Source organism: Centrocercus urophasianus, unplaced genomic scaffold (assembly GCF_019232065.1).
Source record: "Centrocercus urophasianus isolate 14NV4802_14NV808 unplaced genomic scaffold, USGS_Curo_1.0 seq_14, whole genome shotgun sequence".
Taxonomy (NCBI): domain Eukaryota; kingdom Metazoa; phylum Chordata; class Aves; order Galliformes; family Phasianidae; genus Centrocercus; species Centrocercus urophasianus.
The window spans coordinates 8,104,181-8,129,958 of NW_024884586.1; the positions used below are offsets into that span (position 1 = coordinate 8,104,181).

At 36.3% G+C, this 25,778-nt stretch overlaps 1 protein-coding gene across 1 annotated transcript in view; it reads right to left on the bottom strand.

Annotated features, from left to right (window-relative positions):
* MUC5AC (mucin 5AC, oligomeric mucus/gel-forming) overlaps window positions 1-25,247 on the bottom strand; it is a 53,558-nt gene extending 28,311 nt beyond the window's left edge. The window contains exons 1-31 of the mRNA XM_042815064.1: window positions 25,148-25,247; window positions 23,223-23,294; window positions 21,494-21,565; window positions 20,857-21,118; window positions 19,748-19,862; window positions 19,249-19,339; window positions 18,759-18,871; window positions 18,025-18,241; window positions 17,542-17,667; window positions 16,576-16,693; window positions 15,811-15,949; window positions 14,519-14,629; window positions 14,038-14,107; window positions 13,452-13,589; window positions 13,204-13,368; window positions 12,350-12,444; window positions 11,388-11,514; window positions 10,646-10,901; window positions 10,015-10,064; window positions 9,260-9,360; window positions 8,980-9,131; window positions 8,253-8,391; window positions 7,650-7,763; window positions 7,157-7,336; window positions 6,465-6,704; window positions 5,731-5,887; window positions 5,032-5,160; window positions 4,567-4,708; window positions 3,139-3,182; window positions 2,838-3,038; window positions 157-1,646 (exon numbers count right to left, since the gene is read on the bottom strand). Of these exons, the coding sequence (XP_042670998.1) occupies window positions 157-1,646; window positions 2,838-3,038; window positions 3,139-3,182; window positions 4,567-4,708; window positions 5,032-5,160; window positions 5,731-5,887; window positions 6,465-6,704; window positions 7,157-7,336; window positions 7,650-7,763; window positions 8,253-8,391; window positions 8,980-9,131; window positions 9,260-9,360; window positions 10,015-10,064; window positions 10,646-10,901; window positions 11,388-11,514; window positions 12,350-12,444; window positions 13,204-13,368; window positions 13,452-13,589; window positions 14,038-14,107; window positions 14,519-14,629; window positions 15,811-15,949; window positions 16,576-16,693; window positions 17,542-17,667; window positions 18,025-18,241; window positions 18,759-18,871; window positions 19,249-19,339; window positions 19,748-19,862; window positions 20,857-21,118; window positions 21,494-21,565; window positions 23,223-23,294; window positions 25,148-25,220 (5,499 nt within the window). The 5' untranslated portion in view covers window positions 25,221-25,247. The remainder of the gene's footprint in view (window positions 1-156; window positions 1,647-2,837; window positions 3,039-3,138; window positions 3,183-4,566; window positions 4,709-5,031; window positions 5,161-5,730; window positions 5,888-6,464; window positions 6,705-7,156; window positions 7,337-7,649; window positions 7,764-8,252; window positions 8,392-8,979; window positions 9,132-9,259; window positions 9,361-10,014; window positions 10,065-10,645; window positions 10,902-11,387; window positions 11,515-12,349; window positions 12,445-13,203; window positions 13,369-13,451; window positions 13,590-14,037; window positions 14,108-14,518; window positions 14,630-15,810; window positions 15,950-16,575; window positions 16,694-17,541; window positions 17,668-18,024; window positions 18,242-18,758; window positions 18,872-19,248; window positions 19,340-19,747; window positions 19,863-20,856; window positions 21,119-21,493; window positions 21,566-23,222; window positions 23,295-25,147) is intronic.
* Window positions 25,248-25,778: the final 531 nt, after the last annotated feature.

Consider the following 25,778-nt stretch of genomic DNA (forward strand, 5'->3'; position numbering starts at 1 on the left):
GCAGAGTTCAGGTTCGCAGGAGGTGGTGAGTTGCGTGGTGGAGGGGGAGCTGGTAGAGGAGATGAGAGTAGGGGTGGGCGAGCGGGTGCCGATGGTTGAGCTTGTGCTGAGTTCCGTTGTTGTGGTGGTTGTAGCTGTGGTGGTGGGGGTTGTTACTGTCGGTATGGCTGTTTTCTTTGTTTTCTGTGTTTCTGTCTGTGTGCTTTGGTTTGGTGTTGATGTGGTTTCGCTGTGAATATTTTCTGTTCTTGGTGGTATTGTTTCTATAGTGGTTGTCTTATGTTTTGTTTGTATCTGTGGTGTGTATTGTGTTGTTGATATTTCTGTGTATGGTGTCGTTGTTGTTGAAATTGTTGTTGTTGTTTGTGTTTCTGTAGTTGAATATGGTGTTTGTGTTGTTTGGCATGGTATTGTTACGTTTTTACAGCATTTAAATCTTACTTCGTAGTTGTAGCAGATCGGTGGTAGCTGGTCTTTATTATAGCATATTAAACCTTCTTCAGTGTTGCATGTAATATGTTGTTCCAGGAGTTGATATGGTGTATCAGGGAATCTTACTGCTCTGCATTCAACAGCCTTTCTGTTAGCACAGACTTTATATCCCTGTTTTCTTATATTCTGAATTGTATCAAAGTCTCCATCATCGTATCCCGATTCTGGATAGCTGGCATCATACCAAATTGACCAGTCACATTCTTCTTTTACACAGATTGCTGCTGTTGAAGGAGATATGGTGACTAGTGTTGTTGTTTTAGTTGCAGTTGTTGAAATTTCTGAGGTTGTAGTAGCTGGTGTTTGTGTAGTGGTGGTAGTAATTTCCTCTGTTACCGTAGGTGTCACGCTTGATTGGCAGTGGCTGTAGTCATCACAACAGAATACTTTTACTTGATAATTAAGACAGATATGCAGTTCTCCTTTTTGATCTTCATTTCTGCAGGTAAGTCCATATGTTACATTGCAGTGGACAACCTGGCCTATTTCTTCAATAGATTTATGTGGGTATTTCTCTGCTCTGCATTGTATTTTTTCAGGGTTTCTGCAGATTGCTTTTCCAGCAGATCTAATGTCCTGGTAGGTTTCATAATCTCCTTTGTTGTGCAGTGTTGGGAAATGGACATCATACCATTGGGACCATTTGCACTTTGGTTGGCAAGGTGTTGTAGTGATTGTCTCTGGGGAGGAACTTGCTGTTTCCGAAGTGCTTGTGACAGAAGTAGTTCCTGTTTCTGTGGTTGTAGATGAAGTTGTGGTAATCATACTTGATGTTGTGGTTGTCATTTCTGGAACTGGGGTATGTGTTGTGATGGATGGAGTGGAAGAGCATGGTACAAAAACACAACATAAGATTCTGATTTCGTAATTGTAGCACATAGTTGAAATTTGATCTTTGTTGTAACATATAAGCCCATCTTTTGTATTACATTCTACACTTTGGCCAAGGTCCTTCAGTGGTATGTTAGGAAATTTCTCTGCCCTGCATTGAACTGCCTTTGGAGCTCTACAGACTTCATAACCTTTAGCTCTCAAATCACTGAATGTTTCAAAATCTCCACCGTCAAATCCAGGTATTAGTGAACTTCCATCATACCATTCTGACCACTGACAGACTTCATGAACACATACCGATGTCGTTGGTGATGATGTACCTGAAAGAGTTAAAGAAAATATTTTGAAACTTAGAATACATTCCCATATACATATTTTCATTACATTGAAGGGGCTGAAAATTTTTTAACATCATTAGTTGCATTTTGAGTCTTTTAAGAATTATTTTAGGATAATTATAATTTAATATCAACTAGAATAGAAAATCTATTATCTAGTGATTTATCTTACTGACATGTTTGGAACAGTCACTTCAATGAAAATATTGTTTGTTATTTAGAGAGTGCTGAAATAAGACTCAGACACACTTTATCTGTTTTGAAGGAAACCTCCCCCCCCTTTTTTTTTTTTTTACATTTGATTCAGTGCAATTGCTTGGTTTTGTGTCTTGTTTCAGTATTTAATAGTCTTTCCTGAACATCAAGTGTGACAGAAAGAACAGCATTTGTTTCACTGGTGCGTTTAGTTTTCATTCCTAATGAATTTATTCCTCATGAAATACACGGCATTGCCATTGCTTCTTCATTTGAATTTAAGATATCTCTGACACAACATCATTAGCAACTCAACACTTTGTACTTTAGTTCTGCTCTTAAGAAATTATTTATTGATTGGAGAGCAGTCCATAAGATTTTGCAGACTAACTATTCACGTGAAATAGCTGGAAAATAGCTAACAAATTCTAGTTGTTGCTGATGGTTTCTGAGATTTGAAAACTTATAATTCAAAATTTTATGTTGAACTTGTATTTTGTTAGACTGTGGTCATAGTAATTAGAGGTTACCAACCTTGAGTATACTGGAGAATTCTAGAAGCGAGTATTTCAGTATCTCGATGTCATTATCTGAGTGATCTACTCAGTACTTTAATTACATATATCATGAACACTATCAGGAATTCTATAGAATGTAATCATTTTATAATTTAATAGGAAAAATAATGAGTGATCTATTTATTCAGTAAAGATTATTCCAGGTACATAGTTACAAATAGAGATAATAAATCTCATGCAGCTTTCTTATAGTTTGCTGTGAAAACAAACAAAATAATTGTATCAAAATAGTGTGCAGTTGTTCTTATGCTGGTGTTTTGGAAGTGATTTTATTTTCTGTATTGTATTAGTTTGATTACCAAATATTGACTGAAACCCAACACCAATAACAGCGCTATTTAGTGGTTATATTTTATCCAGTAATGCATAGAGTAAGTTCCTATGACCTGTAAGATTATACCTGTGGAAGCAGTGGCAGGTGGAGTAGTGCTGAAGTAAAACGGTATTGTGGGTGATACTGAGATTGGGCAGTCAAACACAGCTCTTTGAAGTGTTCCATTGGGACCACAGGTTGCAACAATACAGCCTCCTATGCCATCTGTAGTATTGTAGATCATATCTGTATAGTTATATGTCCGTCCTTCATAAACACAGACACATTCTGTAAAACAAAAGAGGATAGTATTCTCTTTAAATCTAAAACACAGAGCAGGGTGCTTTAAATGCATTGTACTCTTATGAAAACAACTTTTTCAACATACCATGTTCGTCATATTTGCATATTTTGCCATGGTTTGTGCATTCACTGGAAAAGAGAAAAAAGAAGATAATGAATCTGAATGTATTGGTTAGTAGTATCAGTTTACTGTATCTTTTTCTGTTGTCTGCTGTTCATTGCATGTTGCAGGGTATCCTCAGCAGTGCATTTAGAGGCAAGGCAAAGATATGGGGAGGCGTGATTAGGAATGTTCTTGTCTCCTTGATAAGCACACATTTTTGGAAGGGAAAGTACAGTAAAAATATCACTTGAGAAAGGATCACTGTGTTACAGATGTTTACATCAGATTTCTGACAAACCTTCAGGGAATGTAGTTTTTAAAAAGAATTTATCTATTATCTGTTAAGAATTGAATCTTGATATATTTATTTACATTTATATGACTAAGGGCATATGTACACTGCATAAACTTAAGCAAATACAGATATATATTTAACAGTTTACATTTAGTACTGTTGATGACATAGGTGAGGCAATCAAAGCTATCTTTGAGCTGCAAAGTGTAACATGAATGTTGAGTAAATAGTCAGATTGGCTCTTAATGGACTCTGCCACTCTGGCTGCATTGCTTGCAGTATTCATTTATAGCTATTTTAAAGACCACAGAGTCATAAAATTGTACAGTGATTTGGGTTGGAAGGGACCTTAAAGACATCTAGTTGAACCCCCTGCCATGGGTATGGACATTTTCTCTAGATGAGGTTGCTCAAAGCCCCATCAAACCTGGCCTTGAACACTTTCAGGGATGGGGCATCCACAACTTCTCTGGGCAACCCATTCCAGGGCCTCCCATTTTCATAGTGAAGAATTTCTTCCTAAAGTGTAATCTAAACCTACCCTATTTTAGCTTTAAACCATTATCCCTTGTCCTATCACTGCAGTCTCGAAGAGTCCCTCCCAAAAATGTCTCAGGACAATGTTAACTGATTCATGGCTGGTTCTGCTAACTTTGTGCTATTTGATAGAAAGCTTGACAGGACTTTCCCAACAAGTACAGCTAGCTTGTATTCATAAATTCTAATGGAATATGTAGGAATACTTGCTGACTGTTGCAAATAACAGAAATGAGTTCAAAACAATGAAGAATTGATATGTACTCATTTCTAAATAATTCCACATAATTACTTTAGGGATATCTTAACATAAGTCCTCAGATTATTTACAAAATTATTATTATTTTTATTTGTTTTTTTTTACTTAATAATGTTTGTAATAAGAATGCAGAGTGAGTAATATGTATTAATCTCTCTAAAGTAAAATGTTTTATCATATCATCTACATTCCTGGGAACAGAAGAAAATTAGACATTATTCAGCAGCCTAATTTTTGCTAGCAAACAAAAAACCAAATGCACGATGAATTAAGTTCTGCAACTTTAGGCTCGACATTGAAAAATCTTTATTAATCCTACCATGCTTGGCAGTTCTGCTTTGAAGGCATCTGCATTCCTGGCTTGTAATGTTTTCCATTCTCATAGCAACCACAATTAGAAACACAAGCCATGGTTTCTTCATCAAAATAGGGCTTATTCTTTGGGCAGTGTGGATAACAGCCTGCAGAAAAATAGAGTCATATTTATGCTGATCTTTCACAAGTAGAAGTGACCCTATACTCTGCTAATATCTGATCTAGTGAAATTATTCCATGTGGTAATTGGAATTTCACTTTCCATTACTGCTATTTCATTGATTACAGATTAATCTTTGGAAGCATTTTGTCCTCATTTTCACTCCAAACTAGTGTATGATTCACTGGGAGTTAGGTTGTCTTCAAATTTCTGCTATAAACATTTCATACACTGAATAATCCAGATTTTGTTCATCTTACTCTTTTAATTTTTTACTAAGTAGAATGAGATATGCATAATTATGTTTACCTTCCAAACCTCTCAACTCATGAAGGCACTTCCCACTTGGATTACTACAGGTCTTCATACAAGGGGCTCCACAGGGCTTGTAGTGCCACTCACATTCCCCCTGTGGATTGTAGTAGTCGCAGAACAGAGCTAGAGAAAGAGAAATGACAGAAAAGGATCTTAACTTTATCTATTTCTATTGGTGTTATTTTGCTGGGTAAAAGTCTCATGTCATCAGCACAATCATGTAAGTGGTGAACAGCATGTTGTCTTATTTCTCTTTTAATACTGTTGTTATACTTTTACAACATTTTGAACCCAATGAAGTTATAAAACAGCGAACAGAGTTAGACTTTACGCATGCAAAATAACGACTGGCAAGTAAATGGGACACTAATAATACTGCTGGTAAAGTTACTGGCAGATGGTTTCTTTTTATGTAGATTGAATAGAATAGATTCCAATGATTTACTCAAATTGCTTTGGGTTTTGTGTTGTTGCTTTTTTTTTTGTTTGTTTGTTTGTTTGTTATTATTGTGCTGGTTTTTTTTTCTGCCTGTTTTTATGATACAGCAGTGTCCCCTACAAATATAGTTTTATCCTCCTTTCTTTCTTCTTCCTACTTTTTTTTGTTTGTTTGTTTCTTTGATTTTGTTTGTTTCTTGTCTGTTGCTTTCTTTCCCTCTGTATCCCTTCAGAAAGAAGTGGAGTGAGACTTACGACAAATGGATGGGGTTCTCCATGAAATGCAAATGTCCAGCTCATTGCACGCTTGAGCATAGGCAGCTACTGCTGTACAAAAACATTCACAGTCTCCTCCAGTGTCACAAGCACAAGCATCATCCACACATGCTTGATAATATTCATTCGGTTCAACCTGTTGGAGGAAATATTTTAGTTTTGTTTCCTGCACTTGTCCACTTTTAAAAGGTATTTTCAGTACTAAAAAAATAACTTAGAAAATATCTGAAGTTGGCCACTGTATATTTTAGAAAGATAAAAAATGAAAAAATTACGATAATATTTTGAAAAATCAAGAGAAAAATGTTGAAGACAGCTATTAGTAGGAAGTCATAACCATAAGAACGATTTGGTGTTAAAGACACAATTGCAGAAGGAGTATTGCTACATTACTACATGCTAGCACACAATTGTAGATATCATGTAGCTGATATTTATATTAATAGCAAACGATGCCATCGCAGTTAAAATGTATCCTGCTATTTATCTGTAACTGTCCCTTCTATAACACAAGAAACCAAGTCCTATGGATTTTTGTGTTGTGTTAGAAAACTGGCATAAGCTGAAGAAATGGAGGTGCATATCCTTTCTACTCAATCTCCCTAGAGCATGGCCTGACTTTGTTATTCATGACTTAGTCCAAATCCTAGTGTGTTTTCAACTGCCCCACATAGAAATTGATGTAAACTCTGCAGACTGAAGTTTTATCGTACCTGGGAGTGACACTTTGCAAATACTTCACTGGTAATGATGCTGCATTGCTTCTGTGCCCAGGATTTCCTGTATGGGTTTGCAGTGCATGGATCTTTGGTTTGATTGGCATTTGGGCAAGTAGAAGACACTTTCCAGCTATTGGCAAACTCCAGCACATTTCCTACCACAGACTGACTGCGCGTTGTGAAGTCATTGTTTCCATTGCCATCATAATTTCCACAAAGGCCACAGACATGTCCCTGCATGGGGATAAACATAAAATAACGAAGATCAGCAAGGTACAGCTTCTCAGTATCTGTGAGGAACGTACTCCAGGATGAACCTTATTTAAAATGAGCAGTACTTCTTCAGCAAAATACCTTTCAGGTAAAGATATCTCTAACTTATCCTTACAAGTGATAGGGAAAGAAGCAGAGTAGACTTGTGGTTTTTGTTCTTAATATTAATTAAATGTACCACTTCAGCAAAGTACATTTTCTTGAAGGATACTACTTATACAGCTGCTGTTATGCTGTTGTTGAAAAACAGAATTTATGGAAAATGTGTATATAGAATCTGAGTCAATATTACAAAGATAATAGGCAGTAACTGCTATTTCAGTTGCAGCCTAAATTTCCATATTTCCACACGAGATAGAGCATGAAAATGGGTCAGGAAGCGTCCACTCCAGGTTTTGGATTTTAAAACATACCTGAAAGCTGGGACTAAGTTTGATGAATATACTGGTTTTCTTGTCCCACATGAGTATCAGACCAACAGTAGTGTCAACAACCGTGTAGATGCCCATGGAACGGATTTGGAATGGCATTTCTCCTCCAGGTGACCTCTGGATGACATCAGAATGTCCATCACTGAGCACCAGCTCGTAGTTCTGGGACAAGAAATGAAAAAGTTAGAGACCAATTTAAAAAGTCACCCATTAGGTCCATTTTTTTTATATTGTTAGTAACCATTTTTGAAATAATAATCATCAAAATGTTGTATTCAAAAATCTCCTGTTGATCTACTTCTCTTCAAAAATCCCTCCATTGTTTTCCCTGGCAGAATTGTTGGCAGTGATCATGGAAGTGTGATAACATTTTTGCTGACCTGGGGGACACTTTTATTATACAGTCTGTCTGGGACAACCCAACAGTCCTTCCAGCAAATTAGTTCGGGTGAAACTTATTAAAGAACATGCTTACCCCCAAGAAAACTTTAATGGACTTGGAGCAGGTGGTTCCTGTTGTGCCACATGGAATGTTTTCAGTGATTACTCTGAAGGTTCCCTGATTCAAACCTTTTCTGCCACAGTAGTTCTGAAACAGAGAAATGATATTCTGTGTTAATGATGTTCTGTGATGCAATATACAAGAATTATAGAATCACAGATCACCATGGTTGGAAAAGACCTCGAAGATCATCTAGTCCAAATGTCTACCTACCAGTAATACTTCCCCACTAAACCACACGCCTTAGTACCACATCTGAATGTTTCTTGAACACCTCCAGGGACAGTGACTCCACCACCTCCGTGGGCAGCCCATTCCAGAGTCTGACCACTCTTTCAGAGAAGAAATTTTTCCTAATATCCAGCCTAAACCTCCCTTGCTGCAACTTAAGGTCATTTCCTATCATCCTATTACTTGGAGAATCCTAGAATCACAAAGTGGCTTGGATTGAAAAAGACCCCAAGACCATCAATTCCAAGCTCCCTGCCACAGGCAGGGCTTCCAACTTTCAGAGTAAACCAGCTCCCACCTCACTACAACCTCCTTTCAGGTAGTTGTACAGAAGGAATCTGTTACCTGGATTAGAACATATTCACAGTCTCCTTCAAAATCAAAGCGTTTGCCATCAAAGGTGGTATAATGCCCATCTCCGTAAACTGAACAGGTTTCTAGGCAAGGTTCCTCGGAGCAGTGCCACTTTCTGTTTCTACACGTGCTACATAAGACGAAAAGAACTCAAAAAATGTAGAAAACAGATATTCACATATTATACAGATTTATATTTCTACATGTACATTCTTCTGTTTTTAGTTTTAAAAAATGTTAAGCCTGCAGTGAAAAAATAAGGTGTGTTTATTCTCAGAAATGCAGCAAAGCTCCAGTCTCTAGAATTTACCCAAAGAGTGTTCATTTATGATGACGTGAATAATTTGGGTTAGAAAAAACTTAGGTGTTCCACATTTCTAAATCTTGTTGGTTGTATTGAATTATAAGTATTGCCTGAGAAGAAAAAAAGAAAGCTGTCTTAACTCTAATGAATATGATAGCATCTAAACAAAATTTTTATTGTGATCACATGCAATTTCTGTGCTGTGTGCATCTTTGAAAACAGAAGCAGTTTGCTTTTTATTTAAAATGGCCATGAGTGGGCCCAATTGGCCTTATTTTTTTGCTTAATTTATCATTTTATTTAGGATTCTTTCCTACGAATCTTGATACTGCTAGAGTGAAAAGCTATAATTCAACTAGAATTTAAACCGTTCCCTTCTAGGGGCTTGAAAATAATGTTTTAATATGCTCTTACCAGTTGTTGCAGCCAACTCTGATTGATTCTCCTGGACGGTAGGAATACCCATTGTGAACACATGGGCACTCTTCAGCAACTATGCAGCCACCTTTGCCATCTGATACGTAATTAGGAGGACATATGCAGCCAGAGACGCAGTGGGTTTTGTACTGTAAAGACCGTGTAAGAGATGTGACTTGAGACATTGCCCTGATGGAAGAGTCCATCTACAACTGGTAAGCATAAAAGAGATCTAGTTTCTTACGCTTTCAATTGGGTGTACAGATTCTATACTTACACATTCCATGTCTAAAGTCTGACAACTCTTCTGGCACTCTGCTCCTATGACACCTGCAGTGGCATTGCCACAGTCAACATAGACCATGGGAGGTTCACAGACTGGAAGAGAGAAAAAAAGCACGAGAAGTGTGAAATGAACCATGTTTATATCTTTATGTTTCCTTAAAAATTCAAAAACAAACTAGCAAACAAAAAACAAACAAACAAACAAAAAAACACATATGTTTCAGATACATGCAACTTAAGAGAATGCATTTGACCGGAGGTAAAAACAAATGTTCTGAAGTCATACCCATTTTGGTTTTATGTTTATGCTTGGACTGTTCTTAGAAACTAATGTGCAGTTAGCTTCATAAAACACTTCTTTTCACCAAAGGAAAAACAAGAAAGCAAAGATCCTGTTTCATTTTGAATGTTTGAAGTGACTGGCTTTCAGTTCTTTAATTTAAAAAAATATATTTAAAAGGCGGTCATTTTTCCCCTCAAGTTCACTGAAATGAGCAAGTATTCTTTTCCCCTGGGTAATCCCAGAGGTATAACTTGATGGTTTTATCACTTGAAAGCGAAAACAGTGTTTTTTGTGTTTTTTTCACAGTTATTTTTTTCACAGTTATGGTGTGTTACAGAATCATTGGTTTGTTTTCTTGTTTGATTTCAGACTTAAAGTATTTGTATCATTATAACAAAAACAGAGAATTGAAAAGGTTGAAGGTATGAAGGGACAATTAAATAAAATCTTAAGCAGTACGTTACCTGGTGATGGTTTCTCTCCAATGCAGCTCAGCTTTCCGTAACTGCAAGTGCTATAAAAAAGAGAAAGGTTTTATGTTTGATTTTCTTGCTGAGTTTCAATTTGTTTCCTAATTAATTTGAAAGAATGAAACAAACACTGTGTTTTCATCAGAATAGTTTAGAATATTTGAAAATATTTCATATTAGAGCAGACCAAAATGCCATTATGTTCTATAAGTGGACCAGTTTTCTTTGTCCATTTGTCTAATTAAAAATTGTCCTTCAGAATATTCCAGATTTCATTCATAATGTTAATCCTAGTACGATTATCTAGTCTGTATCATCTCCAACTGTCAAAGAAGTCTTTTACGCTCATCGAAATTTTGTTGCAGAGAGTAAGCAAGTACCTGAGTGAGAGTTTGGCTGGTAGCCAAGGTTAATTCACCATAGTATGCTTTATTTGATTGCTACAGTAGTCTAATTCAAAACATGAATAGCCCTTATAATTTTTCTGAATTCTTTTTTTGTGTGTGTTGAATTCACTAGGGAGAAAAATTGGTTTGATTTGCATAAATTGCATAGGATATACGTGGTTTCCTGATTGCCTGTACCCAATCTCATTCTTTATTCTTTTCTTTTTCAAATCGCTTACCAGACAATGCCATTATCATGAATAACTTCCTCAGTAGACAGAGGCATTCCTTTGTAGTAACAAGGACAGCTAGATGCAGGCACACATTTGCCACTTTCATCCATGTAGGTTCCATTTACACAGGTGCAGCCATCAACTGGGACAAACTTGATGTTGCATGTGACATCAGGCTCACTCAGAGAACGACAAGTAGGTTGACAGGAATCAACATTGTAAGTGTACTCCAAGGATTTTGGACATGTGTTGGTGTATTTTGCTTGAGAGAGTAAAACAAGGTGAGTTAATTTAAGGATCAGTGTAGATATAAATGCAGTATTTGAGGTAAAGTACATATGATAAAAAATGGCATTGTAGGTAGATGTGCTTTTCTAATATCCTCAGTGGTGTGATTTTTTTTTTTTTTTAACTGCCAAAGCAAAAATTTCCCCCATAATTGTGTGACAAATACAAATATTATGTCCAAGTTAAAAAAAAAAAAAAAGCAAAAAAGTTCAATTATATTGATACATCGTGTGTTTTTCCTTCATTGCTATTTTCTGAGCAAGTAACCAAGTTTATATTTCTCCTTGTATGCTGCTTGTCTTTTATGGTATTCCTCTCTTCCTCAAATTCTTGGAATTGAATGCTATACTTAAAACATAAATTAACACAATTTACTCTAGGAATCCCATATGTTCTGAAAGATTGTTTGTGGGGTCTTTTGGATGATTGTTTTCAAGAGGTAAAGGGGTGTAGAACTTACTGCAGACTTTGTTCCTCCATCCATTAAGGAGTATTCCTTTAGCAGCACAGGCTCTGACATAGCTGGAAAGGGCAGCACACATGCAGTCCTCAGTACTCTCACAGTTACATGTATCAAACATGCAGTTCTAGGGAAAGAGGATGATATGAGATCATCAGATTGTCATTTCAAAACTGTTATCTTTTTAGACTTTATTTAAAGAGTCATGTTCATTACAGCTAAAAGAAAATGTAATTTGAATACATATAAATAACCACATGCCTATTTTTTCATTTGAAGATTTCTTTGAGCCCTTTCAGAAAAGACTATATGCAAAGAAAAATAGTAATCAGAGGCCTGCGATTTTAACTTATTTTTCCTTTTTGTTGTTCTTTACTTTTGCGGGTGGTGATAGGTTTCCCTGTTGCTTCCAATTTGTAGCCATGGTACCACAGATAGTGGAACAAGTAGTAAGTATTTAATCCAACCCGACTTTTCATCTTTGCTAGACTCTCTGATTCAGAGGAATAAAGGGGAGAAAAAAAAAGTCATTCTTTTTGTATGTAGGGCCATAGGTTGAATTCTTGGAATGTTTTTTTTAACAGTCCATTTGCTGCTTTGTACTTTCAGTTCTTGCTTTCTCCTTGGAAATGTGCAGAAAGGGGCCAGCTGAGAGCAACTAGGCAAAGTACTGCTTATACTCCTTTTATCTCTGGAAAAGCGCCTTTTGTCATTGGACTTGAGAAAGAATCCAGACAGCTCAAGCTCCTAGATTAGGAATTTGGCATCAAGAAAATGTCTGTAAATTTATCCTCCTTTGAGTGAAAAGAAAGGTTATTTTATAAAGGAATAGATATTATGATGCCTAGATAAAATGAATCCTTAGCTTAGAAAGAACAGTTGTAAATGTGTCTTCTCTCAGTGTTAGCATCAGTAGTCCAAATCTTATTCTTTTAAGCATGAAAAAGTTAAGAGCCAAGTACCTTCTGGTAAACTTCTGGATTCACTGTTGAGTGACATTCTGCAAAAGGTCCCATGGTATCAGAGAGCAAGCCACACCAGTGCTGAGCATAGTTATCTGTGGATTTAAAACATGCAAATTAATATTCACATAATTGTCTAAATTGTCTTCACTTCATTGTCTAAATTCTAGTTTCTGTTACATTACTTCCTGCAGTGAAATTAGAGAGGTTTAACTTAATAGAATTCGTCTGTTTCCTTAAATATCAACAGTATTCTGCATCATCTGTACAAAAATAATAATTCTTCATAAATTGTGTACTCTTAATTTACAGTAGTTGTTGTGGAATAAAGTAAAATTTCTTGGATGTATTTTGATAAAGAAGAATCACACTGTGAATCAAAACTATAGTAGTTCATCTTAAAAAATTGAAGAGTGGCTGTGGATGGTGGAAGCGTGTTTCTTTGTCTGAAATTCTTAAGATTCAGAGAGCTATGAAGTCATTCATGAACTATAAGTGGTTCATAGTTTGATAGCGGAAGGACCACAGTGAGTCCTCCTCCTTCAGTTGAGTTATGCACAGCTTTTTTCATGTATGATAACCAGTGCTTTCCAAGAATAGATTCCTTAGCTGTATAGTTCCAGTTCCCCTTGGGTAAACTGGCGAAAGCAACACTGGCTTTCTTTAGCCAAAGGAATATTTTTGAAAATCCAAAATATTGAACTACTTAGTACTTATTAATTGATAATTTCTATTGTCTGCTGAGGAAAATAGCATGTGTATGCAAATGGTCCACTGTTACTTTGGCTAAATGCTTTGTGGTTGATCAGCTCGTTTCTTCTTTTTATCTTAAAAGAGAATACAAAAGAGCTTACCATTTTCTATACTGAGAGTGCAGGGGTTCTCAAAGGTAATTTTGGCATCAGGACAGTCAGCCTGAGTTTTCCAAGTATTGCCAAAGGCAGCCGAAGTACCCTCTATTACACCACTTGTGGTTTTGAAGTCATCTGTCTGGATGTCATTGAAGTTTCCACAGAGACCTAGAAGGAAGTAAATAGTCTGTGAAAGTCTCCTACAAAATATGCATGCTGATGAAGGCAGTTGTTAGAATAAGATCACTTACCACAGGTCTGCCCTTTCTGTGATGGGTCTAAGTTTATAAAAAGTTGCATGAGAGGTACAATTTGAATCTGCAGCTGAAGACCAAAAGTTGTTTGTAAAATGATGAAGAATGATGATGGTCTGAAGATGGTGACATTTGCTGTGGACAAAGAGGAATAATTTCATTTAAGATAGAAACAACTTTTCACTATATAGGAGAATTACACAGCTGTGTGTGATCTTAGTTGTTGAAGAACAGAAATATATATATATATATATATATATATATATATATATATATATATATGTAGGATTTCAAATCCTGCACCAAGATGGGCTTTCTTTACTTTAAAGAATGAGTATGCAAAAATCTGCCACTTTTTCATCAGCTGCTCTGAAGTGGAGGGGAAGGCATACTTTTCTGTTCCTATCTAAAAGAACACCTCTGCTTGATGAAAATGTTTAGCATGAGTTAGTGGTAGACTCCAATATGAAACTATTCTGTCATTTAATAGTTTGCTTTCTGTTCAGGTGCAGCAGTATCTGAGAAGAAGTGGTACGATACTCTCCAGTGAGAAATATCACAGAAGTCTTTGAAAGGAACTTACCTGCAGAGAAGGGCAGCTGTGTGTAGATCATATTCACAAATACACTGCCAGAAGGCTGGATCACAATGTTCTGTCCACAAGAAAAGGCAATGATTGTCAAGCATGTTTAGGAAAGGTAAAACACTTTCCAAACGTAGTATATCTAGTATTACTTAAGGTAAAGGAAAGGAGTGGGGGGGGGGGAAGGGAAGAAGCAAGTTGGTGGACTACAGCTATGGTGATTTTCAGATTCCCTTACTATTTCTTTTATCGTTACTATAGAGATCCATTGATGGCTAAAACAGAAAACTAAATGACAGAAAACTATGAGGATTTTAACTTCCAATATATCTGCTTTGTTCTTTTCAAAAATTGAATTCATTTTCAAATGAGATAAAACAAAAAATCAGTCCATGCTGTTATGAGTCATTTGCATACTAATTGCATACTGAGATTGGAAAACATCACTGCAGAATATTAGCTGTTTGTATTTGCTACTTACAGTTTGTCCTCCACTTAGACTGATGGCTACGCCTTTGAGGCAAGTCTCAGTGTCAGTGAGACCACACTTGTAGATGTCACCCAGAACAGTGAAATCATTGCTGTCACAGAGCTAAAAGAAGAAAACAAATTAAGTCCATTGTATTAGAAAGATCACACTCAGTGGGTTTTTTCACTTCTTTTTTTTTTTTTTTTTTCTGTTTCATTTTTGTTGTTCTTTGGTTTTTTGTTTTGTTTTCTTGTTTTTTTTTTTGCAGACTGTGTTCTGTGAGCTGTATTCGAAGTACACCTAAGGGCCAAGTCATTACAGAGAAGCACACAGAACTCGTTTTTTTGGTGTTAACAGTACTAAACCTAGGACAGCTGAGATGTGGAATTACAGCCATAAGAAAATTTAATGTTAAAATTTAGGGCTTTTTAAATCTTATCTATACAGGGTTGAAGGTTTTGGTGTACTTCCAGGACCCCTGTGAATCTAATTTTACATGCTGGTGCCAAAAAGGAAGTTTAACATGTAAGTCTGATGTATGCTCACATTGTTGATCCAACCCTATGCATGTGATTTTCACTGAAAATTTTCATTGATTTAATCTAATCTGTTTCTAAATTTTGTTATTCTAGCTCATTTCTTCAGTGTTTATGGTTCTCTTTCCAGGTAACATTCAGCTTGAGCTTTTTCAGAGCAGGTTTTATTTAATGTAAAGCCTTCAGGAGACTGATTTTGCATTACTCGTACAGTACAAATCAACAGCCAAAAATACACTGCATTCTGAGATTTGAAATCTGCAGTCGTTAACTAAGACATACTTACTCAGGATTCAGTCCCTACGAATTTAGCAAGTCCAGTTGATCTTAAGTGGGTTGTTTTTTTTTTTTTTTTTTTTTTTTTTAATGTATATATATAATTTCTGATGCTGGTTTTAGAATACATGTATGACTTCTTACCATTTTGCTTTCAAATTCTAGTGTATTTTGCATTTTCTCTTTCTCAGAAAGAGACAGTTACGAAACACCAGACAGGGAATATTCAATTAAAACAAAAAGGAAAGTGTAGAGGCTGTTTCATGAAAACTAAAAACTCACTGCAGTTCTTAACCAATGATCAAATAGATATATTTGTTTTCTACAAAACTATCAGAAAGCCCATTGGGATCTATTTAAGGTTCCAGGTATTTCTTTTAAGTTTCAGAAAATTGCTGTAATTGCCAGTAGTTTAAATTAAACATTCTTGTATTTAATAACAGAGTTTTCTGTTAGCAAATTACTTTAACAAGGAATGTGACTCCTTTTTACCTTGGATAGGACATAGCTACAATCTCCATAGAAGGAATAATATTTTTCATCAAATGTTGTAATGTGGGAGCCTCCTTCGATGCTGCAAGTCCCTGGACATGACTGGGTGACACAAGTCCATTCACCCCCAGCACAAGTACTGAAATGAAGAAGGCATTCTGTAACCTTGGTAGTGCATGTATAAATGAAATTAGACATAAGGGCACCTTTATTTTCATGAATCATTGCTGATCATGCTGCCTTCTGGAGAAAAGAATACTTACAAAGAAACCATATTTCTTTGAGATCTCAAAATAAGTATCATTAATATAAATCATCTATCATTTATAGATATCATATATATATCAATATAAATATCATTTATATCATTTATATTAATGATATTTTTAACATAATTTTTTTTATTTTCAGTTGTTGGACAGAATTAAATTCCTTTGAACCTGGCATTCATTTTGTTACACAGTGCTGTGAAGGATGTGACATGGTAATCACGTCTCTACATGGCTTTTCAGCCTCCACAATTTGAGTTTGATTGTTCCATATAAATGGTTAGTCTTGACATCGGAACACCTATTTCTAAACTTAAAATTGTGCTTCTGAGTCTGAAGAGAAAACAGATTTGAAAATCCTCTTAAAAAGTTATCAAGGAACTTCAGTTAATAAGTAGTTCTTTTTTTTTTTAAGGAGAAATTTTTCCCTGTCTCCAAAACATATAGGTAGCACCCCTAAAAAAAAAAAAAAAGTATGAGAAAGGGGCTATGTTACCATGATCTGCATTTAGATGAGAAGGAGGTACCAGGAGCATAAGTTTCGCCTTCATAGGTACAATGGCATTCCTTACGGGGAATACAGCCAGCACCATTAATGTCATCAAATACCATTCCTAGGGAAAGAAACAGTCTGTTAGTCATTCTGTGCACTACAGAATTTGCTTTTGTCTACATATCTGCCAGATGTATGAAGTGTTTTGCATTTCTCCTGCATGTGGAAAATGTAAAGGTCCTTAAAATAATAGAATGCCAGCTATAGAGGGAATGAAGAAGCTATATTTCATTGAAGCCTATCTGAAATCCTAGGATGATCATAAGTAACTTTTAAGTAAAGTCCTTTCTGTTATAGGCTTCATTAGATTGGAATTAGGATTAAAACTATTAGAGAGTAAGATGGAATAGATGTACCATTTATAAGATTGCCTGGAGATATATTTGGCTAGATATATATTTGCTGTACAAAGTCAGAGAATTATTTAAGAGGTGTCAGTGTTATCGTATAAACAAGTGATGGTGAATTCTGTCAGACATCACTGAAGATGTGCAGAGATCTACAATGGAGAAGATGTCCATCACTCAGAATGCCAACAATTCTCAGGCACAGAAGCCAGCACAAGGAAAGTAAACACATTTGTTGTGTATGGTATTCTGGGTAACCACACCTAGCTTTGCTAACAGTAGGAGTTACCACTGTGGACAGAGTGTAATTAAACATTCTGTGCATTCAGTTAACTGCATGTGGACGCTGAGAATGTTCTCTTATCGTTAGTAGTAAAGTATCTTATACACAATTGAGTCATTATATACATGTCTTAGGACCATTTGGTGTTTGAAAGGTGTTTTTATAACCAGGGTAGATGTATGTATATCAAGGAAGATAACAACAACAATGACATAGCATGAATAGATAAAGAAGGCTTTAATGGTTTTGGCTATGAATGAAGGGTATGAAGTAACTTGCCTGAAGGACAGGTACAGCCATCTGTACAATGATCTTCACAAAGTGCAGATCGTTCAGGGTTGCTGCAGGTGTCGGAGCAGGGGGAGCCACACTCCTGGTGTTGCATGTTGAAAGGACATGACTTGGCTGAAAATAGAAAGAGTAGTATGATGCTGGCTTTTCCTTTGAAATGTTGAGAAAGAGTATTTAATATCTCTGTTTTCTGTCAAGATATAATGGACAACATCCGAGTGTAGGTTGCAACATTTTAGACCTTCTGATATATATCGAAAATGGTAATGTAAAATCCTCTAAACCTTCATATCCATGAAATCTTGAGTGTACTCAAGTGTAAGCTGATTTCGTGAAACTTATATATACCTTTAAATGATAAATATACCTTTAAATATGTACCTGTCTTCTTCAGGAAGAAAAATTAGATATTATAAGCTCACTGTATATAAGGAGGCAGCGTAAGTAGAAGTCTTTTCCAGAGATACTTACGACACAGTTCTGAGGTTCTCCAGTTCAGAGGCTGTCCACCTGCATGAGCACACTGCCGGGAGTATTCAGCAAAGGTGTTGCACATACAGAAGTCGGCCATAGAAGTATCACAGTGGCATAGGTCTTGTATGCAAGTTTCAATGTAGTCCTGAACATCCACAAGTGCATTACAGCTTGTGAATGCTCCACTGGTTAATACTGTCTTGCAGATAGAAGCCTGGAAAGGAAAACAATGAAATAGTGTTTAGAAAACGTGGAAATAGTTATTTCATTTCAGGAATGAAGCAAAACAAATCAAAAGTTCATCAAGTCCAAAACCCTGTCCAACAGTAGCCATAGGCAAATGTTTAGGGAAAGATCTATTTAGAAGCTTAGAAAAACATATTATCACAATAGGACTCAAGGGACTCCCTTGATGGTTCCCATATGTTGAGTTACTTTCTCAGGTGACTCTGCAAGCATTGTATTGTTTCCTTGTGTTTAGACATCTTTGGTAAATTCCTTTTCATTTTAAAATGTCCAGTCTTCTCTTGAACTCATGTAATTTTTATTTTCTTTTGCATTCATGTTAGCGAAGAATACTGAATTTGGGAATCTTTTTTTTTTCCAGACCCATGTCTGGCCATATTCATGCTGTATTTTTACATATCTTAGCAGATATTCTCCAAACAAAGGGAAGAAAGGATAGTGTATGTTACTCTGAAAAAAAATAAATCTGAAAGAGAGGTTCTTACAAATTCAGATGAGCAGTTCATCAGAACAGTGGAAGGAATAGGATCATCACACTGCTCTGTGGGTCCATCTATCTTCTGCCTATTCCCAAACTGTAGAGCAGTCAGTTTTGCATCTGTATAAAGTAGACAAAATATTAGAATGATATTTACTGCTTTACTAGCTTCTGCATGGAGGTGTTTTCTTTTGAGATACTACCCATTGAAAACAGTGATTACCAAATAATATTACTATAGTGATAGACAAAAGGAGGTAAAGAAGGTCTGGAGCCTAACTGAAAAAAAGTAGAAGGTTACATTATTTTAAAAGATCTAACAGTGGTCGAAACACCTGAATACATCTGAAAGCTGTAACGCTATTACGTGTTAAAACTGACATCATAAAAATACCGACTGGAAGATGTATCATTAATTTGGCAGTTAATATAACCCACGTCCTAAACTGCTAAAATGAGGAAAAAAAGTGCCAAGGTGTAATAATGGTTTTTATTACTTTGTGAAATAAACTCGTTGTTAGTTGGGATTCCATTGAAGTCCCCACAGAGTCCACAGGTTTGGTTGGCGTATTTCTTATCTAGTTCCACCTAAAAGAAATGAGGAAAGCAAGTTTAGGTTCACAGTAACGTCAACCCTGATGGTTAGAAACACTGTCCTTATGTAGTTAAAATTTGACATGGGTGTGCTGGTGCAGACTGTAAGATGTGGAAGGTCAATGACCACCATGAAAAGCTTCATCTTAGTCCAGCCCTTGGACTGTGAACATCTGAGTATTTCACTGTGATGTGCAAGCACTGTAATATGGATTTATATTATTCTCAGTGGGGAAAAAAAGTAAAACCAAGAAAAGGCTGGAATATAGATTTGTATCTATACTAAACATAGATACAAATCCATCAAGTATTAATGTCTGCTTGACTACTTAAGATTGCAAAAATTTAAATGGACTTTCTTCTAATTATAGGCTTTCTGTCACACTTTGGATATTTTCTTACCAGGAGGGCATCCTCTTCATTCCAGAGAAAGATCAGTCCTAACTTGGCAGAAACTTTCAAATAGTTGTTGCTTCTCTCTATCATGACTCCCATATGGCTATAGGGCATCTGAATCCTGGGAAAAGATCACCATAATTCAGTGGGAGCAGGGACAGAATATCCATTGAGCAAATTGATACCAATTCCTACTCTTTGAGAAGCTACTGTGCACAAAGATGAGGAAATTAGCCAGAGCAATAAATACAGACAGCTCAAATTTGTTAACGTTTGGCTATTCTGATTGTTTCTTTGTCCACAATGGATCAGCCTTACTTTCCCTGCTTTTCCTTTTGCTTATTTCTGTTAAAGGTAAAATGTTGGCATGTCTTCAGTTACACAGATCAAAAAAAGGGCTGGGATATTCTGTTTTGCAGGCAGTATGCTTCAGAATATTGCTGAATACTCCTTTAAGCCCTTGATAATGAAGGGATAGACTCTTTAGGCTTTCTGTGACACGAGTGCCATTTGTAAAGCTGTATCCAAAATAACCTTTAGTCTAGCTTGCTGTAAGTAGTTGCCATAATACACAGATCACTGTGAGATAGCTGTCCAAATATTTACTCAAACATTTGGACAGGTTTCACACTTTTTGCCAAAGTCAGTGCTACCATTTCTTCAAGAGTAGGAGGTTCCCAGATTAGCTTATTTAAAATAAGCTCAGGTGCAATCTATAGTTGAAGTGCAAGTACAGGAACAATAAGAAATTCCTCACGGGGCTCCTGTCTGGTAAAATTAATGACAGGTAGAAACTTACAGGGTGGAAAGGCCAATAGTTTGGCTGAATCCAGCTTATACAATCAACTGCATATATAGACAGTTGTTGCAATGGGGCTGCATCTGGGATATAGCTCCTCTGAACAAAATGCACACAAGGATAATCTGCAGAAGTTGCATGTTGCTCACTGTCAGGCACTCTAATTTTTGTTGTTGCCTCAAGAAGGACCAGAGCCCTTCAGCTGGTTGAGAGCAGTATCAGATCAGATGAAGAAAAGGGATGCTTGCTCAAAGAGCCTTCAGGGAGTGATAGCAGTCCCGACAATTTCAGTTCATAGTAGAAGATGTGAACGTACTGTTTGCCATTGACCAGGACAGAGGTGCGTGTCAATTCAACCACTGCTCCTTCCAGCCTCATGATGACGTGAGTGATCACGGTAGCATTTTCCCCAGTGGTGCGCCTAATCTGGATATTGAAGTCCTCATAGGGAGATTTGCAGTTGGATGTAAAGATGTAATTGCAGACCCCAGGGAAGTAAAAGATGTCCCCATCAAAGTTCTTGAAGTGGAAGTTACCCCATGTACTGCATACACGGCCATTGTGAGAGGGGTTGCCAGCTGCGGATTCAAAATGAGCCATCAGAATTTTCTGCAATTAGCTGTAGATACCCTCCATTTAGTTCCTTTGGTGAGATATCTCCCAATGTTTTGAACACATTTAACTTACTTTACTGGAAACAGTCAGTGTGATTTATCCCAGTATTTCATATGTAATATTTTTCCCCAGTTTCATCGTATTAACAAAATATAGGCTGCAGATCATGCTGCTTGTAGAATATCCCTATTACTTGATTAATTGATTATTTTTCTGGTTTGTTTTTTATTTTATGAGGCTGAAGGATCTTATAAAATTTGTGAATCTGTTTAGTTCAATCCAGGTTTTGTGTGGTACAAATACACACATATCTGAGCCATGACATTTGTTGCACTCACCCTTTACTTTCAGTGTGTTTTGAAGAGGTGGGATGAACGTCAGTCCATGGGATTTGGAAACTGGTGAAAGATCTAGGACAAAAAAAAAAGATCAAGTTTAATCTCATGAGAAATCCTGAAAAATGGCTAGAGATTGCTTAAGTTTCTTTAGTAATATAACATTTCCTGCTACTAGTTACACCCTAGTGAGAATTTCCACAAGTCTTTATTGTTGCTTTCCATTTTCCATGCAATGCTCTGTATTCTATCTTTCCGTGTGTTTCACTAGCATCCAAATCTCAAAGAGATTGGCTGTAGCTTTTATTTGCATTATATATTCAAGACTCCCATCTGATGCTGGCCTTGCTAATCTGAGCTCAAAAGCAGCAATGTAATCCTTAGATTGCTGTGTTGTAACGGTAGTGGAGAAAAAGCCACGCTAATGTCTGTATCTCAGTCTTCGCCTCTCAGTACATTTAGAAGCAGAAGGCTACTGAAGAACCTTAGAGGATGAAAAACAGCAGCTATTTTTTTCTGAACCTAGTCTCTTTTTTCTGGTGAGGATGGAACTCTACACAACCAGCTGTGAGTAGGTTTTCTTGTTTGTTTGCTTTCCCTAAAAGTAAAGCTGTTTAAATTCTGTAAAGCTTTGATCATTTTCTTCATGCAAAGACTTCTGTTCATAGGATCTTGCCTTAAATCTTCTATGTCCAAATCCTATGTTTTCTCTATAGCTCTAGCTATGAAGGGGATAGAATACTTAGAGAATCTACTATATATTTTCTTTACATCAGAGTTTGAGGATTAGCTGCAGTTTCTCCCTGGACAGTATAAAATTGTAGAACACAATGACTTTCAAATTGTAGGCTGTGGAATATTAGCAACTGACTGATGTGTTCAGACTAAAACAACACTAGGACAAATCCATAATTTTAGAAAGGCAGTTTGGTTAAGTCTTGATGTAAAGATTTTAAGAAAAAGCAGATATACTACCTTATTTGATAATCTATTCCAATAACTGAATGCACTCATGAAATAATTTGAAATATACTTCCAGTTTGTGTTTAGTACTTTTTTAATTCCCAGCTAGAGACTTCGCAATTGCCGATAGCAGTGCAGGCTAAATGGTTAATTATCACAACATGTCATCACCAATACACCAGTTGGCATTTTATCTTTTCACCCTTGTTTTGCTGTGTATTGTTACTGTGTTCCAGTATGTGTCATAAAACCATTTCACATACATGATGATTTAGTGCTTAATCATTGTAATCTTTAAGGTAGTTACAGTTCTGTTATTCTCACTTGTAAGTGATGCGATCATATTGACACAGCATAAAAAATGTATTTTTTATTGCCTTCTATCAAATACCTTGGTGATATGTATGTATACACACCCCCTTTTGAAAATACGCTTTTTGATAGAAAGTATGTACCTTTCATGAAGTTAAAGATTAGATAACTGTAGCACGTCAGTTGACCAGATATACTAGGCTAGATCTCAGAAGAAGTTAGTTCTCCCAAGAATTGCTGGGACTTAGATATTTTGTAGACAGATTTTTTTTTTTTCTCTCTCTCTCTCTCTCTCTCTTTCTCTCTCTCTCCATTTGATTTATTTATTTATGTTTGCTCATTTATTTGTAGAGGGAAAGTAGGTTTAAGCCAATCTAGTCCCAGTCTATGAATCTGGAATTTTACCAGTTTAACTTGGGATAAAATATTAGAAATATGTCAGCATAAAAGTACTTACTATTTTGTTGCTGCAGGAATAATGGAGAGTCATAGTTTGATTGTGATTGTTGCTCATTGCCCTGAGCTTGAACTGCACCAAGGAGAGTGAAAAAGGAAAGGGTTAATGTTTAATTTACATGAGTTCCTTCATTATTTTCTTTCAACTACATTTATTTAAACTTGCAGTTTATGCATGTAAAAATTGGCAAAGCTATGTTTGTGTGCCAGACTTACATTAGGACCTGTGCTCCATGCAACCATGGTGGCCCTATACCCCTCCCTGAAATATTTTTTTCTGCAGGCTAATGAACTAATACTGCAAGGAAGCTATCAAAAATGTGATAGTGAGAATTTGAGCAGACTCTTATTCTATTAATTGTTGTAATATCACCCCAATACTTGGTTATATTTTTCAGATAAATGACTTAATTTTCTATTTTATGATTATTATGTCCTTTAGTCATAAGTAAAAGCCTTTGTCTATCTAAAGGGCTTTAAAAATAGTTCAATTTGTTACAGGACATTTTTGAAGTGGAAGAGCAATTTCTATCTTCTTTTACTGAAAGCCAAAGTTACTATTTATTTTACTGTTCCAAGCACTTTTCATAATAAGCAGCAAAAGAAAAATAAACCCACAAGCCACACAGAAAGAAATAGGCCCCCAAACAGAGCTTTCTCTTTTCAGCTGTGAAGCTGCTTTTTAATCCACGCCCCTTCAGCTTCAAAGGGGCGTACACACAAAATCTGTAGGGCCCAAGAGGCATTTTAACTTGTTGAGAGTTTGTCAGGTACAAGGCAGGTTGCAGGGGAGGCCATGGCAGCTAGAGAAAAACTGCAAAGGCAGGCCAGGCCAACTGTTCTCTGTGTCCCACAGCAGGGCAGTCCATGGGTAGCACCACTAGAGGGGCTAATACTGAAATTAGAGCTGAAGGGAGCTCCATAAATTCTTTCCTTCTTGCATCAGCTGGGAATTTGCAGCTAGGGTTGGAAGGATGTGTTGTACCCCTTTTGCAGATGTGAACCAGTCAGTGCTTCTGGGTTCCTCCCCTCCATTCCATATCCTTAGTGTGCTTTTTCTTCTTTTTCCATGCCTACTATGGCTCCAACACTCTGCCTAGTGCCACATGCTTCCCAGTTTCCCATTGCCATTGCACTGTATGGTAATACTACAGCTAGGCTTCTGATGGGCTATTCTTAGACAGCACTACTTTTTAACAGAAATTAGTGTGGAATTATCTGGTGCTAGAAAAATATAAAGTAGTTCACTAGGATTTACATCGGAAACTAAAACACACTAAAAACTAACACTGTTGTCACATTAATCTTTAAAGGAAATTAACAGAGGAATGTGAATAAAAAAGATTTCTACCCATTTGTGAGTTTGAAGTGTTTTTTTGTAATATTTAAGGCAAATCTATTTGTTTTTGTACCCTGAAAAAAACAAACATTTGCTCTAAGCTTTTGTACAATCTCATGCTTATGGATAAATGACATTTAAAATGTAATGTACAACATTTTTCAAGAAAAATCTCTACCGTATTGTTAGCTGATAAAACAACAAAGAAGTATTTCATAATGCAAACAGATTCCACTAGTTTGTTCTTTCTTAAATGTGTTTTTGCACCTTTTGGTTTGTGCATTCCTAAAAGAAGTAGTTTCAAAAGCTCACATCAGAAGTTAAATGCCAGTCTTGAGGTACAGTGGTAGAAATATGAATTACTGCAGATTTCAAATGCAGAAAATGTGTTAAGAACATGAACTAGAATATGAACATTGAAGACTCTTAATTTCCTTTTTTTAGGAAGGAAAGTATTTGTAACTGAGAAGAAAATTTTGCGTAAAGGTATACATTAGCTCCGCAAAGCCAAAAAAAGGTTTCAAACTCTGAAGCAGGTCATAAATTCTTTAAAACTGTAAAAATCCCAAGCAAGTAAATCCTCCTACCTTTGATCTGTACGTAGGCAAGTGCTAGTATTGATATCCATAGTGGTATTTGTGTCCCACTACCTGTGCCCATCTTCTGGAAGTCCGGTAGAAACTACCGAACAACCTGCCTCTGAGAAAGTACTGGTCTGCTCCTGAGTTTTATATAGTGAGAGAGCAAGTTTTGGCTCAGCTCCCAGATTGCTTCACAAGGTCCTTAAAAGGTGGGGCTTCAGACGTTTTACTTTTCCTTTGCAGGTGCACAGGTAAATAGAGGATGCTCTGACTTCCCTATGGTATTTGCACTCTAGGAGGAGTCTTCTTTCTACAAGTCTTGCAGATGAAATGTCAAGAGGTGAACAGGAAAAATTTTTGCACAGACTTAGTCCTACAAAATTGTTAATATTGTAAGATAAATGTAATTTAATGAATTTCCGAGTGACATTTGAGCAGGACCTTGGAATGAATAACTCCACAGTTTTATAATTTTCTTCCTTATATTTAAAGATTCCAGCTTCTCAAAAAAGCCAAGTCCGATCTGACACAAATTTTTAATGAGTTTGCACCTGTGCATGTAGTTACTTTGCTTGTGAAAAAGAAATTTCAAAAGCCATCTAAGATCAGCATTTATCCACAGGTCTACATAATGAAA